Source organism: Mustela lutreola, chromosome 1, assembly GCF_030435805.1.
Source record: "Mustela lutreola isolate mMusLut2 chromosome 1, mMusLut2.pri, whole genome shotgun sequence".
In the NCBI taxonomy this organism is placed as follows: Eukaryota; Metazoa; Chordata; class Mammalia; order Carnivora; family Mustelidae; genus Mustela; species Mustela lutreola.
In genome coordinates, this window is record NC_081290.1 from 10,560,447 (window position 1) to 10,579,847 (window position 19,401).

At 38.8% G+C, this 19,401-nt stretch overlaps 1 protein-coding gene across 5 annotated transcripts in view; it reads right to left on the reverse strand.

The window, feature by feature from the left end:
• Positions 1-19,401, reverse strand: part of SLC4A4 (solute carrier family 4 member 4) — a 386,600-nt gene that overhangs the window by 171,260 nt on the left and 195,939 nt on the right. For all 5 annotated transcript variants that reach the window (XM_059159558.1, XM_059159548.1, XM_059159567.1 and 2 more), the window contains exon 7: positions 12,766-12,842. In XM_059159558.1, the coding sequence (XP_059015541.1) occupies positions 12,766-12,842 (77 nt within the window). The remainder of the gene's footprint in view (positions 1-12,765; positions 12,843-19,401) is intronic.

The following is a 19,401-nucleotide window of genomic DNA, read 5'->3' on the forward strand; positions in this document are numbered from 1 at the left end:
TCAGCTATAAGGAAGAAAGCTAGTATTTGAACCGACATCTCTGGGATTATAAAACCCAGACTTTTCTACTACTTCAAGGAACACACATTTCTTACTATCCAGAACATTCTGGTGGAGGCGGGGGGGACTACTCTAAGTCCTCTATCCCTTTGATTTAAATTCTTTTTCTCCAAGACCCTCCATATTGAGGTATTACGAACTGGGGATTTAGATCAAGAAGGCACAACTAAAATGAGACAGTCCAACCCACAGCACAGAGTTTAGATCATGAAGACACAGACTAGGGAACATATTAGCAGAGGAGCATATAGTCCCTACTAGAATTTTCAAGAAAAGGAAGACTCTTCTAAAAGCCTTTCATTTTCATTTATTTGGGTTTTTATTTTAATAAAATCTGCATGTTGTCCTACTTTAATACACCTTTTTTTTTTAAAGATTTTATTTATTTATTTGACAGACAGAGATCACAAGCAGGCAGAGAGGTAGGCAGAGAGAGAAGGAGGGGAAGCAGGCTCCCTGCTGAGCAGAGAGTCCGATGTGGGGCTCGATCCCAGGACTCTGGGATCATGACCTGAGCCGAAAGCAGAGGCTATAACCATTGAGCCACCCAGGCACCCCTTTAATACACCTTTTAAAGATGAAAAAACATAGGAATTTTTAGAAGTATAACTAGAAACCAAAATGTGACATGAATCCAGGGTTCTCAAAAGAATTTGCCACACTCTCCTGAGTTAGTAGGACGTCACACGGGGTCCCACGAAGACATGGGGCATAGGAACAGCACTGCCACCAGCCCCAAGAAAAACCCCTCTGTGGCAGTTTTACAGAGGTTTTCATGATCCCCTCATGACAACAGTTGCTCTGTTGAGAATCCTGCACTTAGAAAAAAAGTTTCATAACTATTTTAAGTCATAGTGCAGTTGTTATTTTTCTAAACAAGATCTCCCTCTCGGGTGCAGTCTGGGGATTCTTTCTAGAGATCATACTTCAACAAGGCAATAAATTATGCACCAAGTTTTTCTTCATATAAAACCACAATATAGAGCCACTTATTGAAATTTCTGGAATTCCCCTTGTTAATTTCTCAGGGTCGCAAATAAGCGGATACTGAAATGGGCTTTACCCTGGTAAGTTCTGTTTGTGAGACGAGTAATGCAATCAAAACCACCAGGAGAAAAGATCAACGTTTCACTCTGACTGAAAGGTTTTTCGGAAACAAGTCTTCCTAATACATGGGTTCTTTCTTCTTTTCAATAATATACTTGGCTCTTTACCATAATGCTGTCCTGGCAATCTAAATTATAGAAAAATGTATGAGCAAAACAGGACTATAATAATGTATAGAACTTTAAATTCAATAGTAAATCCCACTCAATGATCAACTCTTTCCTAATTTGATATGGGTTACCCTTAATGTCTTGCTAATTTCATACATAGTGAACTAGCTCATATCTAAAAGTAAAATGTTGAATAGTCCATAATTTAAATGTGCTATGCTTGGGAAAACTTAGCAATACCATGTCATCTTGCAACAGAACATCTTTCTGTGCCGACAGCTATCTTTTTCAAAATGGCCTTGTGCCACACTACATTTCGTTTTAAATAAAGGGCAAAAGAAAAAAAGAAAAAAAAAAAGAAAAAAAAGATCTGGCGTTTTCTTTAAACTACGTCAATCAGCCAGTTAACTATGTTCCATTGAGCTTTCATTATGAGAAAAAAATGTGTGAATGGATTGTAACAAATGAAAGAGCAAACTATATTTGAAATGTTAGCATTTGCATGACTGTCCTAGCCAAAAAAAAAAAAAGAAATTTTAAATGTATGAGATGGGCAAGCATGGGCATTTCAAGCAACTGGTTCACCTAATGAAACACTCTATCAGCGATCTTAAGAAATACTAATTTTTCAAGTCACCAAAAAGAAAAGAAATAATACTCTGAGAAGTCACCTTTCTCTGAGAACCTCTCATCCTCATTTTCTGAGCCTTTAAAAAGTTCTCAGGAAAGGGTAAGTGAAAGCTGATTCACCCTTGATTAATCATCATTTCCAACATCAACTAACTTACAAGACCACTGCCTCTCCTGCCCCCACCACCTTCCTTCCCCACACACCATGAGGAAGATAAGACAGACATACATACCAAAAACAATAACAAGTGCATCCATGTGAAATGACATGTAGTAATGCCACATGGTGTCAGAAACCCAAGATAGGAGTAATTAACGTGAGTCAGAATGTTCCAGGATGCATATATGGAAAAAGCAGCACTTGATTTAGGTCCTAACATAAAGGTAGGACTTGGAAATGCAGAGAAGAGACATTGGGGTCCCATGGAAATGTGCATGCAGTAACGACAGCCACAGGAGGACAATCAGGCACATCTCAGCAGCGTGCAGGCAGAGCAGTGGAGTGCAAAAGTTGAGTATGAAACCCCAAAGAGCCAAATTAGCAATGTAAATGTGAAAGGTGAAGAAAGAAATCTGAAATGAAATTGACTTCCATCCCACCAAACTCACTGCAAAACCAACCAAAAATTAGAACCAGCAGCGGATTTAAATAACGAAAATGACCGTGATAACGAAAATGTGTATCCTATTTTAAAGTGTTTTAAGCATGTTCCTTTTCACACAGCAGCCCTGTGGAGGAGGCAGCTCAGACTGAATCCCAACAGCTGTATCATGAAACCGGAAACTGAGATTTATGGTGCTTAAGGTTTAACATGCTTGTTTAAGTCTTCAAAGCTACTCCTAAGATGAACTTCATAAAAAATATTCAATAATAATTGTTCGCCTCTTACAAAAAAAAAAACGTTAAACGATGTGTACCTCTCCCACTTCATGGTCAAAGGGTGAACAGACCTGTGGTGAGAATGAATACTGACCAGTCTGAACGTCAAGGAGTCACAGGGCATTTGAGCAACGCACAAGTAAGGATCTGTACATGAAGGGAGTATCCACCATGGTCCATGGACGAATCAACTAGCTAACTAATCTACTTTTGCTAACTCTACAGGTTAACTCAAACAGTAAAAAAATTTGAAATCTTGTTGTATTTCATGGGGGTGGAGGGAGGATTGGGCTGTTATTTCCAAAAATTTTTAAATCGCAGTATTTTCCATTTATTGGATAAACCAAATTGTTCACTTGCATGGTTAACCTACAGATAGTCACATTCCAATTTACTACCTTTTTCTCCAAAAAAGAGTATTACATTCAGCTAAAGACCTTATGTTCTGTTACTGATGTTCTCTACAATAGAACGATGCTTCTAGAGTCTCTTGTTTCCCTGTGACTGATGGTTCTGGCCCGCACAGTTATCCTGTCTTTCAGGGGACTGCCACACTTTACTGTCCGCGCCAACAGTTTATTTGGTCTCTCCAGCTAGTTAGAAACTCACAAGCTAAGATTACATGTTATATTTTTATTCTAGCGGCCTTCTCTCATTGACATCCCCCAACACCACTTAGGGTCTGGGCACACAACAAACTACTGGTTGAGCCTTTTAATCACTGTGGCAACAGAAACGTTTGGTTACTGTAAGACCCTTAAGAATTTTGTTTTACATTGTTGGTTTAGTTACTAGTAATTCTGGTGATTAGCCTACTCAGCATGGTGTGTGCCTCAAGGACAGATGGAACAGCAGTAACTATCAGTTTGACATCTGTGCCTGGGGACCTAAAAAAGACCGTAACCCAAACAAGCAGCACCCCCTGTATGCATTCAGAGGACAGGCTGCAGGGCCAGAATGCAGCTCTACCACTTAGATGCTATTCAACTTTGGGGAAATTGCTTAATCTCTTTGTGCCTCAGCTTTGCCAATATGTAAAACAGGGCTGAAAATACCAACCCCAATGCATTAGTGTAAGTCACCGTTTAGCTATATTAGTTCTTGTTAATTACTCTTCATAGAAGAACCGACTCAATGCTATCAGGTGAGCCCCCAAATCAACAATAGTGCAGCTAATTTTGAAGTTCAAAATTACTACAATGGCTCCCTAAACAATGACTCCGTTTTTTTGTTTTTTTGGTTTTTTTTTTTTTGCCTTTTGTATGTGGATGCACAGAACACTGATTAGGCAATAATGTCAGTCTTGTGTAATTAACTACTGTCTTTCAGATTATAGAAAAAAAAATTACTGCTGTTCTTTTATCATGGAGGGAGAGGGGACAGAAAGGAGGGTTGTCTTCATTTGAGTTCAGTGCGAGGGAGTGAAACCAGACCACTGGTGGTAACACACGGAGAAATCAGGACGCTCTGCTGGTGATTGATAAGGTCATGAGATTCTGTGGAGGCAAATACATCAACCAGCCACTGGATCAATCAGACCAGTGAGCTACAAACGGTGGGGAGCCCTTCTCTTGCTGAAGAAGAGCAAGAAATGCCTCCTCCCAAGGAATGGCCTCTTCATCAATCTACTGTGCAGCCATTCCCTGTTGAGAGGGAAATAAAGAAACAGCAAAATCTGCAAATACTCCCCAACATGTAAAGAATGGTTCGATGATTTCTTCATCAGTTATCCCAGACGACGACACTCCTTCAAAGCTCCTAATAAAGCACTTCCACATAAGGTATGAACTTTTCACTGAAGTAACTTTATAGTCTGGATGTAAGTTCACTTAAAATTCTCATAGGGGTGGGGATTCTGGGAGAGGAAAGAGATGCAGAGCCAAGCTGCAAATGTGTCAAACAGCGCTTCAAAGAGAATACTTGTCCAACTCTTCTTGCAATGTTCCTTTTTGTTCCAAATGCTGACCAAATGCTGACCACCAGGAAGGGCTCTTGAGATGAAGCCATTCTCGGTTGCCAAGGAAATTCCCACAAAGCCTGAAGGCTTTCTTTGAGAGCTGGGGAACAGCAACACCTTTTAGCAGAAGCAGTAAGAAACATACAGGTGGCCAAGTTCACTGCCGCTGTGCTTTTCACCTCTTTGCCTCAGGAGACAGGAGGAATAGCCCGCCCAGAGATCCAATCAGACTGGGAGAATAAACCCAGTTTTAGCCTTAATATTTTAAGCTTCTGAAAAAAGCCCCCAAAGTGATCTGGGAGACAGATGCCAGTGACTGAGATTCTTTTCACTTTAGCAACTCGAGTCGCTAAGCTTTTACTGGAGTGAATCATAAGGAAGAAACTCAAATCTGATTGGCATACAGTAACCCCGCAGTGGAGGAGGATTTATTAAAGTGTTTTAAAAATCTAGGACACAAATTGGTATAAACTTTTGGGAAGGTAATTGGCAATACACAGTGAGCCAGCAATTCCACTTATAAAAATTTCTCCTCCAGAAATACTCACTAAAGAATGCAAAAAAAAAAAAGAAAAAAAAAGTTAGAATAAGGTATTTTCTTAAAAGCTTGACTAGTAATTGCAAAGAAAATAACTAAATATCTATAACAGAATATCATGTAAATAAAATAGGATTCTTGTGGACTACAGCCTTTGAAAAGAATAAGGTAGATGTCTGTGGCATTGTTAGTTTTTTTTTTTTTTTTAATAAACATATAATGTATTTTTATCCCCAGGGGTACAGGCCTGTGAATTGCATTGTTAGGCTTTTAAAAATCCAGCTGAAGAACAATATGATCCTATTTGTATTTTATATAAATAAGTATAAAGTTATTTTATACATAGAAAAAATCTAGAGGACTCTCCATCAAAATGCTAATAGTGGTTATTTTGAGGATGAGAATTTGTGAACTTTTACTTTCTATTTTATTCAGATTTGCTTTGTTTGAATTTTTACAGCAATTCTGTATGCTTTGGAAATCAGAAAAAACTAAAGTTTAAAAAAAATACAGAAAATAACATGTTACTATAGCAGGTTAAGAATGACTCCATGTATATATTTACAATGATTAGAAAGGGTTTTTTAGGGTGCTTGGGTGGCTCAATTGGCTGAGCAACTGCTTTGGGCTCGGGTCATGATCCCTGAGTCCCTGGATCTAGTCTCACATTGGACTCCCGGCTCCAAGGGGAGTCTGCTTCTCCCTCTGACCTTATCCCCTCTCATGCTCTCTCTCTCTCTCTCTCTCAGATAAATTTAAAAAATTGAAAAATCTTAAAACAGAAAGAAAGAAAGAAAGAAAGAAAGAAAGAAAGAAAGAAAGAAAGAAAGAAAGAAAAAAAGAAAGAAAGAAAGAAAAAGAGTTTTTTAACCAGACCCCTAAGGTTTTTATCATAAGGTATTGCTGTTTTCTGGCTGTGTAACAATTTGTCACTTCCAAGGGGAAAAAAGTCATTTATCTTTTTAATGAAGTCATGGTCAGAAGTAGGTAACATGTGACATGAGAGTAGACATCCATCAAAGATAATTGCTGATGGTATTCCATGACTCTCCTCAATATAGTCCAAGAATATTCATGGTACTGCAATACAGGCAGAACGCTACCTACTGAAAAGAAGATAAAAGGTGCCATCAAATATAAAACATGCCAGTTAATTATTTAAGACATAAACCTGCCACCCCTTTCATTATATGTCCAATCCAGAAATGCCCCAGAGTTGTCCTGAGTGCAATTCTTTCACAGGTACAGGTAAGAGTGAGACCCCACACACACCACTGGTGCTCCTTTCTGAACAATAAAGACTAAGACGCCTGTCACTGTTCCTCAGGCTTCCAGGGAAAGTTGTATGAGTCGTGTGCTCTACCCAGGTGCCACACCTGACGTCAGTCCGCAGTAACATCCACAGGAAAACTAGAGGTACAGAAGCAATCACTCAAAAGCTCGGACACACCACTCTTGGTGGCCTATGTCTGGTTCTGGGACCTTACAACATTTTAACATTTTATTAATAATCATAATTTAGTCTAACTAACAGGAAACTTTTTCTTTCTTAAAATATTTGGTGAAACAGAAGAACTTCCTTTACTGACAGGAATAAGATCTTGATGTCTATGGTAAATGTATGAAGAAACAGACTACCCAGTCTTCACAGCTACCAGTTCAATGTGCTGTGGGGCTCAGCCGCTGCTGACTTACAGGAATACCACCAGATGATCCAGCACCCTGGAAAATGCCTCGGCCCTATCACACAGCATCCTCAGTGGACTTTATAAAATGCGAAGCAGTACACACAACTCCCCAGGTAAAACTCCTAAAACAGTGTCTCACTGTACTTAGAATAAAAATGAAAAGGTGGCCCTGTATATTTCTCTGGCCTCATCTACTACTTCATACCAGCTACCTTTGCTCCAGCCACTCTAGACTTGTTTCTTCTTCTTCCCATTTCTTGGATACACCACATTCATTCCTGTTTCAAGGTTTTATTATTGCTTTTTGCTTAGTCTAGAAGCCTCTTTCCCCATATCTTCTCCTTTCTGGCTAACCCTACCTAAAATAGCTTTTCTGAACCATATCACATTACCCTGCTATATTTTCAAGATAGTATTTGTGATAATGAGAAATTACTCTACTCATTTGTTTACTTGTTCCTATTCTTTATTGCCCTCCTGTCCTCAAAAGCACGGGAGCTTTATGAGTCAAAAAATTTATGTCTCATTCATCTCTGGAATCCTACCCACCTCCGAGAACATTTTGTAGCACAGGATATATTTTTTGAATGAATGAATGAGTTCAAATCACAGCAGCATACAGTTATGGGGTGACTTAAAATTTCAAATTTATTGCAACCTCACAGTTACTTAAAGTCATATTTCTAAGTTTCACCAAAAAACTCTCCTTTCCTTTACCTGACAATACAAGACAGAGCTTACTTTACTTCAGACAGGTTAATCTGTTTTATTTTCAAGCCGATGCAGAACCTGTTTTTAATTGAATGTTAGTCTTCAGATTCAAATAAATGGCTCTCATGAAAATATAGAATTATGAAAATGGGAAAATCCAACTGTCCCAATTTTAAGTGGGACACAGGTTCATGAAATCAGTAAATGAGAACTTCAAAAAACACTACTAATAACCACTGATTGTTAATTCTTTAAGAATATGGGAGAAAGCATCAGGAGGCAGAAGGAAGCTATATAAAGTGAAATTTCTTACAGAAAAGGAAAGATAATTACAAATATCAGTTTTGTTAATCATCTCAGTGGCAAGCTTATGCCCTCTGAAAGAAGACTCCAAAGATAACCAACCACGGCAGTGGCAACACCAGGTCCCATCAAGGACACCTAGCTGAAGAAACGCCATAGCCACTGACCCATCAAGGACACCTGGCTGAAGAAACGCTGTAGCCACTGAGCCACAGAGAAGCTCACCGCAGCCACCCAAGCCATGGTGGCTAACGACATCTAAAGATGTCACCACCTCCTCACAACATGCCTTTGTTGTCCAGTTTTCACAGATGCGATTCCATTTGGAGCTCTCCCAACACCAAGTGCTTCAATGGCCCTAAAAATGTGCTAACGATAAGTATTATAACCTCAGAAAATATGAGCCTTTCTTAGCCCCTGCACCTTCTCTGAAGAGGAACCGCGACCACCCAGGGCTCAGTGTGAATTAGAGGGTTTTCTGGCTGAGCTGTGGAAAAGAAAAAGGGGGTGCTATTGTATTTTCCTGTCACCGTGCTTATGAAAAAGCTATTAACATGAAGGGAAGCTTTACATGAGCCTTAGAAAGGAAATCCTCAGAACTATGAAGAAATCATCTCAGCTGAATTGAGTTGACTCATTCCTATATTACACATGTGTAAGAAAAGGATTAAGGGTTGTTCAATCACAACATGTTTCTTGCTAGACTTCACTTTAAGGCAGTCATGCTTAGCAATTTCAAACTTATACAGGGTTTTAATGGTTTCATCCTCTTAGTCTTTGACAAAATATTTAAATCCAGGTTAATTTCTGGGGGAACAAAAAGGATCTCAAAAACAGAAATCAAGACAGACAAGTACATTGGGAGACAATAGGCAATAGGTAGTGCTAAAAATGATCACACTACACTTTAGAAATTAACCTTTAGCCAAATTCTACCAGTAGACCTATGGATAGGATCTCAGAAAAGCTAGCTAAATGAGGTACAGCATAGAAGTGATAACCAGGTAAGAAGTTACAAGGTTATGTGAGCAGCGTCTTTCTGAGGATCTGCAAGGCATTTGCACATCTACTGTATCCACTGTAGTCTTTGCGCTGCCATTCCACTGAAGCTTGATCATGAAATTGTGAGGTGCTATTGCATTACTGATACCCTGAAAAAAAGTCAGGCCCTTTTAAAATCATTGTACACTTAGCATAGTACTTCTACCAGAGCTAAAGCTAAGAAGTAAAATAATGAGAAAGGTTTTCTTATCCTCACAGCTGATTCCATACTCAAATGCAAATCAGCACTAAGCCACCACATTGGACAAGCACCCATTGCACTTCTAAGTTTTCTTTAAAAACAAAACAAAACAAAAACAGAAAAGGAATGAAAGGAGATAGAAAAACAAATCAATCTAAGGTAAATGGGGAAGGTAACTGGATAATGAAGAAGAAAATCTTCCGTAGCAACAAAATAGAAGAGATTATTTATGTAGATTTACAAGTAGATGAGCTCCAGATGTGGGTTTTTTTTTTTTTATCTACTTCTTCCCAGGTGCTTTTCTGCTTAATAAATATAACATCCAAGTTGGAATATTGTTGAAGCATTGAATCACCTAAATTTTGGCTATGCTTTTCTGCCGTTAACTATTTTGAGCTATTTCTCAATAAGGCAGCCGCTACTGAAATCATAAGTACATAGGCTTGGCAGAGCCAGAGAGAAAAAGTGCAGTCCACAGATTTGTTTCTTCTGTTTTCCCAAAACAGAATCTCATAAAAAATATGCCCTCAAATTTTGTCACTATGTTGCTGTCAAAGAAATCCTTCTCCTCTTCATAACTCTGAACATTAAACCCATAGTTCTTATGCTACTGGGAAGTTATATGGCTCCAGGAAGTGGAGAGGTACCATTGCAACTGTTCAAATTGTAGCCAGGCAGAATAATCAGTCAATCAGAAACTTCAGTTCCATTCAGATGGAAGTTTTTGGGGCCAACTTGGAAAAGCATACAGAACAAGTTTGACTTTACTGCCAAGATCATTTCCAGGACATTGGCTAATTAATTATAAAAGCTTTTTCAAAACAAATTTGAGCCTGGCAACCTTTTTTTCCTACCCAGAAGAAAAAAAAAAAGAGAGAAAGAGAGAAAGATTAAAAAATAAAAGCCTGAGTTTAGTGTGTGTGTGTGTGTGTGTGTGTGTGTGTGTGTTTGCCATAGCTTCATCTTCTTTACACACCTTTTTTCTTCTTTTCACCCTAAATTGATCCAGAAGCTTTTGCATTTGAAGTTACTAAAATAGTAAGTACAGAAACTGAAAAATATTAGTTTGAATTCCTAATTTGCCTTTGATTATAGATGAGATCATAGGTCAGTTCAAACCTTCTCTTCAAACTCTTCAGTGGGAAGAAAAGAATAGACTTTCTTCCTCTTTGTGGGATGAAGAGCTCATTGGATTAGCTGCAGTTACTGTAACAGATACAATATGGATGGACAGTTGCTCTTAAAATGATATATTATGTTTTGTTAAACACATACAGTAGGGACGCCTGGGTGGCTCAGTCAGTTAAATGCAGGACTCTTGGTTTCAGCTCAGGTCATGATCTCAGGGTCCTGGGAGGGAGCCCTTCCCGGGGCTCCATGCTCGGTGTCCAGTATGCTACCCCCTCTCTCTCTGCTCCTCCCTCTGTTCACACTCTCAGTTTTTCTCTCTCTCTTTCAAATAAACAGTCTTTTTTTTTTTTAATGATATATTCAGCAGCCTTCACTTCCTGGCTTTGAAAACAAAAGGAACAAAACTCCTGATTTAAATCATCCTGGTTTCACTTAATAGGAACCTCAAAGAATATGGGATGTTCATGAGAGTCATCAAAGATTCTGGTTTCCAGTTCCATAATCACACAGGTTTTTACAGCTAAATCAATACCCCCAAACCATTATGTTTCAACATATTTCATCTAACACTGGAATCAAAAGCTTATGTAATATGCATCTTAAGCCATCAAATTTCCTCTGCATAGGCCCAGATCTGAAGACACTCAAGAAGGTAAGAAATTTCTCTTAGCCAGCATTTACCAGCTGCTTATTGGCAAATTCCTGGCAAGAGTACTGTCAGTAATAAAAGAAGCTTTAAAAAAAAAAAAAAAAAAGTCTTGTCAACCAGATATTCCTAACTCTGCCTTATCCTGTATCAAGTCACTGCCTTATTCAGTATCAAGACCCCTGGTAAACCACAGAAACAGAACCTTACTAGTCAATACTGAAGGAAGCCAAAATGGGCCAAATAGTTTTGAGGGCAACTCGAAACGAGTCCTAGTTTACTGAGTTTTCTCTTTGCTGGTACAGCTATGCAGCTTCCAATGCATCCAATATTTAAGTGATTCCCTCCTGCTTATTTCAAGGGGAAGGCAAATATAAGGAGGGGAGCTAGCCATATTAGTATATGAACAGGGAGCAGATCTAGGATTCCAGAATCAGTCTCAATGTAATAGGGAAGTAACTAAGCCTGACCAAAGCAGAGAGTTCCTCTGAGGAACACAAATTAAGACAAGAAGGACAATGCTCAATTTCAGAGAATCTTGAAAGTCAGGTAGGGAAATCTGAACTTGACTTGATAGGAAGGCATTATAAACTTTGATCCAGGAAAGAAATATGAGGACAATCACATGAAAAGCATATTATTGAGATAGGAGAAAACAGAAAGAAGGGGTTAGTTCCAAAGCTTTTTTAGCAATCCAGTCTAGATGATGAAGGCCTGAATAGGGTGCTGCTGGTGAAGGGAAGGAAGAAGGAATCCAAAAACCACTTCACAAGAAAGCATAAATTCACCTTCCTGTAACTTTTAGAATCAGCAAGGCCTCTAAACCTCTGTCTCTACTCTAAGAGCCATCCAGGAAAGAGGCACATCATCATAAGTCTCCATTGCCTTTGAATATATAATTCAGATTTCTTTAGTCAGGTGGAATTTTCACCCAAAGTAACTCGTTTTGCTTTTTAATGTAAAGTACAAAATTATACCTACTCACCATTTTCTATATCCAGTTGCCAACCCAACTGGGAAAAATAGCCCAAATTCTATCACACTCTTTTTAAAAGACAGTAAACCTAGGGGCACCTGGGTGACTCAGTCAGTTAAGTGTCTGCCTTGGGCTCAGATCATGAATCCAGCCTCCTGGGATCAAGCCCTGCATCAGGCTCCCCACTCAGTGGGGAGCCTGCTTCTCCTTCCTCCTGCTCTTGCATGTTCTCTCTCTCTTTCTCCTCCTCAAATAAATACATAAAATCTTTTTATTTTAAAGGAGTAAGTAAATCAAGGTTCAAAACCTAATTGCCCTTCATGTCAAACAGGCTACTTTGTTTTAACAAAAAAACTTATGCTGCTAGCAAGACTACCATTACCTTTGCCTGACATATGCCCCAAAAGTTAACCATTGCCAGCACTTCTTAGACCTTTATACTTTACCAATGCACTTTTTCCTAAATTATCTCTTTTAATCCTCACAATAACCCTGTGGCAGGGATTATTATTACTATTTTGAAAACTGAGATAACTCTGGCTCCAAGACTTAAGTTGTCCGAGAGACTATGTCTGTAAGGATTGGAGTCAAGACTAAGTCTTACCTTTGAACTTCACATCCCCTGACATAGTGCTTTCCCTTCCCTCACAGACCACACGACGACAACAACAAACCCATCCACATGTATCAGTCCCTTTTAAGTTATTTCATTTCTAATCTTATTCTAGCATCTTCTGGAACATATTTAGTCTTCAGTTTCAAAGAAGTAGGACTTCTTTGCTTACCTGGTCCTTCTCCGGTTTATCAGAAATGTCATTCAGACTGGAGGAAGTCAGATTCCTATGGGTCATGGCTGGGCTACCTGAAAAAAACAAAAGCAAACCCTAATTAAAGACTTGTTTTCAAAAACACAAGACTTTGGTTGTACACTTCATAAACACTTGTAGATGATGATGAGAATGACAATGATGCTTTAGCTCCACTGGGACCTCCTGAAGAGTTTTCCAGATCACAGGTTGGAGCACATAGATGGTTAAGTTAGAAGTATGTAAAAATCACAAATACCAAGTTTAAGTCTTATTGCCTGGGTCAAGTTCAAGATGAGTTAAACTTTGGAAGAAACATCTAAAACAATACGCATAAAAATAAATTTACTCCTCATTTGGCTTACTTTTTTGTTGTTGTTGTTTCTGCCCTTCATACACATCTTAATCTACCTAGAATCCTTTCGTTTTCCTACCTCCTACAGAGATGGCCTTTTTTTTCTTTCTTCATGTCTACAGTGATGGCTCCAGATTACAAGCCTGGACCTCCTCTCCTCAGGCCTCTGCAGTCTCTCCAAGGTTATCACTCTCTCTGATCAACCCCAAAACCCATCTGTGTTCCCTTTCCCAGCTGACACTTTAATCAAGAAGATATCTCCTTGATGGGCATCCAATCCAGAATCCTCATTCTCTGCCTCAAGGTTGTGCAACCACAGGCCCCTTACTTCTTGCATTCCCATTCGTCAGACTTATATAAGCACATCCCTACTTCCCCCTCACCATGCCAATCTTCTTCTTCACATTAAGGAATGGATTTCATTAGGAATACTTCATTGGAACCAAGCTCCCTGGTGATACAGTGGCTGTGGGTCAAGTCTACTGACATTCCAGCCAATGACTGTCGATACCATTATACAAGAAAAGAGAGGAGGGACATCTAGAAGAGTGATGACCCATCTTCAAGTAGACTATGTTAAGCAAAAGAAAAACATTCTGTTCATTTTGCAGTTGGACCTGCAGCTGGACTTGAAATGTCTAAGCTCACTGAGCAAAAGAGTAACTTTTCAAAGCCAGGGTGTTTGACCCAACCCCGGCAGGGTGCTGAGTAATGCATTCATCATTAATCCTCAATGATCTGACTCAGGCTGGCCTTCACACCAAAAGGACAAGGGTTGAAAAACAAGCACCAAAGTTTGAACATAGCTTCACATTTGCTTCCAAATTATTTTTTAGATTATAGACTTTAACTCTTTCAGATAAAAACATCAACACATAATTTTACCGCTAAAATCTACTCCTAATAATTTAATCTATAAGTAAAAGCAGATCTTTAAAGAATTTAATTGTCTTTAACTACTAAATCAGAAAAATCATAATTTTCTTGAGCTGGCAAGACAAGGTATTTTCCACTCTGCTGCATTTCATTGAGTAAGCATGGCCTAGATCTCTTAAACCCTTTACCTGGTGGGACATTTTATTCTAGGAAAATCTGAGCACAGGGCATTTTTCAAAGGAAAGTTACATCTGAAAAAATGCTTTATGAGCAAAATTAAAAGAACCTTTTCCAGCGTGCACTCAAAACAAAAGACACCAGGTACAAACATGAATGCTCCCAAACAATGCTGGGCTTGAAAGTAATGGGAAATGATGAGTAGCTCTAATTTTGTACCTCACATTAGAAGTAAAAGCAGTTATTTGGACTAGCTGGATGAAAATTCTACCTGAATAACTGAGGAAATCTGAACCATATATTCCTAAAGCAATGACGCCTTCACAATCCTAATAATAAATTAAAAGCAGTTTATGAAAATTAATAGATAAGACTGATTTCTAATTACCAAATCAATTGATGTAAGTGGCAAAACTGAAATAATCTGAAAGAAGTTTCATTAACTAATTTAAATTTTGTGGGAAACATCCTAAGTTCATTCATTTTCTTTGGAAACTATAAACACTGCAAAGGTTCATTTTAACCAAAGCACTGTCCTACTGCTGCAAAATCTAAATAGGTAGAAGTCAAATGAATAAAGCTTTTATTACTATGGTAATCTTGACTGATATCACAACTTTTCCAAGAAACCTCATTTACTGCCTCACCATTTCTCCCAGGATAGTAGGGATGTATTTGTACTAGACGGGGAGTCCAAAGAAGGCACAGGTCCAAGGAACATGGAGGAACTAGATGCGGGAAAGTAGGCCAATGTTAAGAAATAACCAAATCTCAACCACAGGAAAAAGTTTGGAAGGAATTCAAACACTTGGAAGCTCAAGAAAGCTGCTCATCCTGCTCAAGAAAGTCTGGATAAACCAGGAAATCAAAGAAGAACTTAAACAATTCATGGAAACCAACGAGAATGAAGACACATTTGTCCAAAACCTATGGAATATGGAAAAGGCTGTCCTGAGGAGGAAATAATGGCCATCCAAGCCTCACTCAAAAAAACTGAAAAATCCCAAATACACCAACTCTCTTTACACCTCAAAGAAACAGAAATAAAAAACAAATTAAGCCAACCCTACACACAAGAAGGGAAATAATCAAGATTAGAGCAGAGATCAATGAGTTAGAAACTAGAGATATAGTAGAACACATCAATGAAACGAGAAGCTGGTTCTTTGAAAGAATCAGTAGGATTGATAAACCACTGGCTAGACTAATCCAAAAGAAGAGAGAGAGGACCCAAATTAATAAAATTATAAATGAAAGGGGACAGATCACTACTAACATCAAGGAAATAGAAACAATCATCAGAAATTATTATCAACAGTCATATGCCAATAAATTAAGCAACCTAGAAGAAATGGATGCATTCCTGGAAACCTATAAACTTCCAAGACTGAAACAGGAAGAAACTGACAACCTGAATAGACCAATATCTAGTCACAAGATTGAAGCAGTGATCAAAAAGCTCCCAAAAAAACAAGAGTCCAGCACGCCTGGGTGGCTCAGTGGGTTAAGCCGCTGCCTTCGGCTCAGGTCATGATCTCAGGGTCGTGGGATAGAGTCCCGCATCAGGCTCTCTGCTCAGCAGGGAGCCTGCTTCCTCCTCTCTCTCTCTCTGCCTGTCTCTCTGCCTACTTGTGATCTCTGTCAAATAAATAAATAAAATTTTTAAAAACAAAAAACAAGAGTCCAGGACCTGATGGATTCCCTGGAAAATTCTACCAAACATTCAAAGAAGAATAATACCTATTCTCCTGAAGCTGTTTCATAAAATAGAAATAGAAGGAAAGCTTCTAGACTCTTTCTATGAGGCCAGCATTACCTTGATCCCCCAGCCAGGCAAAGATCCCATCAGAAAGGAGAATTTCTGACCAATATCCCTGATGAATATGGATGCTAAGATTCTCCACAAGATCCTAGCTAATAGGATCCAACAGTACATTAAAAAAATTACCCACCATGACTAGGTGATATTTATCTCTGGGATGCAAGGGTGGTTCAACATTCGCAAATCAACCAACACAATAAAACAAATCAATAAGAGAAAAAAGGAGAACCACATGGTCCTCTCAATTGATGCAGAAAAAGTATTTGACAAAATACAGCATCCTTTCCTGATTAAAACTCTTCGAAGCATAGGGATAGAGGGAACATTCCCCAACTTCATAAAATCTATCTGTGAAAACCTACAATAAATATCATTCACAATGAGGAAAAGCTGACAGCATTCCCACTGAGATCAGGAACACAATAAGGATGCCCACTCTCAACACTGTTGTTCAACATAGTACTAGAAGTCCTAGCAACAGCAATCAGACAATGAAAAGAAATAAAATGTATTCAAATTGGCAAAGAAGAAGTCAAACTCTCTCTCTTCACAGATGACATGATATTTTACATGGAAAATCCAAAAGACTCCACCCCTGAATTACTAGAAGTCATAAAGAAATTCAGTAATGTGGCAGGATACAAAATCAATGCACAGAAATCAGTTGCTTTCTTATACACTAATAATGAAAATATAGAAAGGGAAATTAGAGAATCAATTCCACTTACTTATAGCACCAAGAACCATAAGATACCTGGGAATAAACCTAACCAAAGAGGTAAAGGATCTGTACTCGAGGAACTATAGAACACTCATGAAAGAAACTGAAGAAGACACAAAAAGATGGAAAAATATTCCGTGCTCATGGACCAGAAGAATAAATATTGTTGGGGCACCTGGGTGGCTCAGTCATTAAGTGTCTACCTTTGGCTCAGGTCATGACCCCAGGTTCCTTGGATACAGCCCCGCATCAGGCTCCCTGCTTGGTGGGAAGCCTGCCTCTCCCTCTCCCTCTCCCACTCCCTCTGCTTGTGTTCCCTCTCTCACTGTGTCTCTCGCTATCAAATAAATAAATAAAATCTTAAAAAAAAAAAAAAGAATAAACATTGCTAAAATGTCTATATTTCTCAGAGCAATCTACACTTTCAGTGCCATCCTGATCAAAATTCCACCAGCATTTTTCAAAGTGCTGGAACAAACAAACCTGAAATTTGTATGGAACCATAAAAGATCCCAAATCACTAAGGAAATGTTGAAAAAGAAAAACAAAACTGAGGACATCGGTGCCTGGTTTCAAGCTTTACTACAAAGCTGTGATCACCAAGACAGCATGATCACCAAGACTAGCACAAAAACAGATACATAGACCAATGGAACAGAATAGAGAGCCCAGATATGGACCCTCAAGTCTATGGTCAAATAACCTTTGACAAAGCAGGAAAAAATATCCAGTGGAAAAAAGTCTCTTCAATAAATGGTGCTGGGGAAATTGGACAGCTATGTATAGAAGAATGAAACTCGACCATTCTCTTACACCACACACAAAGACAAACTCAAAACGGATGAAAGACCTCAATGTGAGGCAGGAATCTATCAAAATCCTAGAGGAGAATATAGGTAGTAACCTCTTCAACATCAGCCACAGCAACTTCTTTCAAGGTATGTCTCCAAAGGCAAAGGAAACAAAAGCAAAAATGAACTTTTGGGACTTCATCAAGATCAAAAGCTTCTGCACAGCAAAGGAAACAGTCAACAAAACAAAGAGGCAACCCACGGAATGGGAGAAGATATTTGCAAATGACACTACAGACAAAGGGCTGATATCCAAGATCTATAAAGAACTGCTCAAACTCATCACCTAAAAAACAGATAATCATGTCAAAAAATGGGCAGAAAACATGAACATACACTTCTCCAAAGAAGACATACAAATGGCTAACAGACACATAAAAAAATGTTTATCATCATTAGCCATCACGCAAATTTATATCAAAACCACACTGAGATACCACCTTACACCAGTTAGAATGGCCAAAATTAATAGGACAGGAAACAACAAACGTTGGAGAGGATATGGAGAAAGGGGAACCTGCTTACACTGTTGGTGGGAATGCAAGTTGGTGCAGCCACTTTGGAAAACACAGTTGTGATTCCTCAAAATATTAAAAATAGAGCTACCCTATGACCCTGCAATTTCACTACTGGGAATTTATTTCAAAGATATAGACATAGTGAAAAGAAGGGCCATCTGTACCCTAATGTTCATAGCAGCAATGTCCACAATTGCCAGACTGTGGAAAGAGCCAAGATGCCCTTCAACAGACAAATGGATAAAGAAGATATGGTCCATATATACAATGGAATATTACTCAGCCATCAGAAAGGATGAATACCCAACTTTTGTATCAACATGGATGGGACTGGAGGAGATTATGCAGAGTGAAATAAGTCAAGCAGAGAAAGCCAATTATCATATGGCTTTGCTTACTTGTGGAGCATAAGGAATAACATGGAGGACACGAGGAGAAAGAAAGAAAAAGTGAATTGGGGCAAATCAAAGGAGAAGATGAACCATGAGAGACAAAGGACTCTGAGAAACAAACTGAGGGTTCTGGAGGAGAGGGGGTGATCCTGTTGGTGGGTATTAAGGAGGGCACATACTGCATGGAGCACTGGGGGTGGTGCATAAAAAATGAATCTTGGAACACTGAAAAAATATTTAAAAAAAAAAGAAGAAGCAACCAAATCTATTGTCCCTCCCGCCATTATCTGATTTTTGTTAATAAAGGTAATGTTAACAGCTTCATTAATGTTTAACTTTGTAATAGCAGAAGAACCCAGAAGTCAACACTTCTAGGTAAACCATAAGCAAGATGATGAACATGCTTCAGTGTTTTCCCGCTTAGCAAACCTGAGCCTACCCCTGAGCCCAAACACCTTAAACCAAAAAGAAATGCTTCCCAGTGCAGTGGTCCCCAAAGTGTGGTGCCCAGACCGACAACATTGCATCACCCAAGCCATTATTAGAAATGCAACTCCTTGAGACTTGCCCTAGACCAACTGCAGTGGTCTCCCTTATCTGCTGTTTTAGTTACCCAAAGTGAACTGTGGTCCAGAAGCAGGTGTTCTTCCTTCTGACAAATCATCAGAAGGTCAGTAATAGCCTAAGGGTACATTAGAAGGCTTACTTCATTCACTTCACTTCATCTCATCATGTAGGCATTTTATCATCTCCTATCATAAGAAGGGTGAATACAGCCCAATAAGATATTTTGAGAGAAAGAGACCACATTTACATAACTTTTATGAGAGTACATTGTTATAATTATATTTTTTTTTTATTGCTGAAAGTCTCTTACTGTGCCCAATTCATAAATTAAACTTT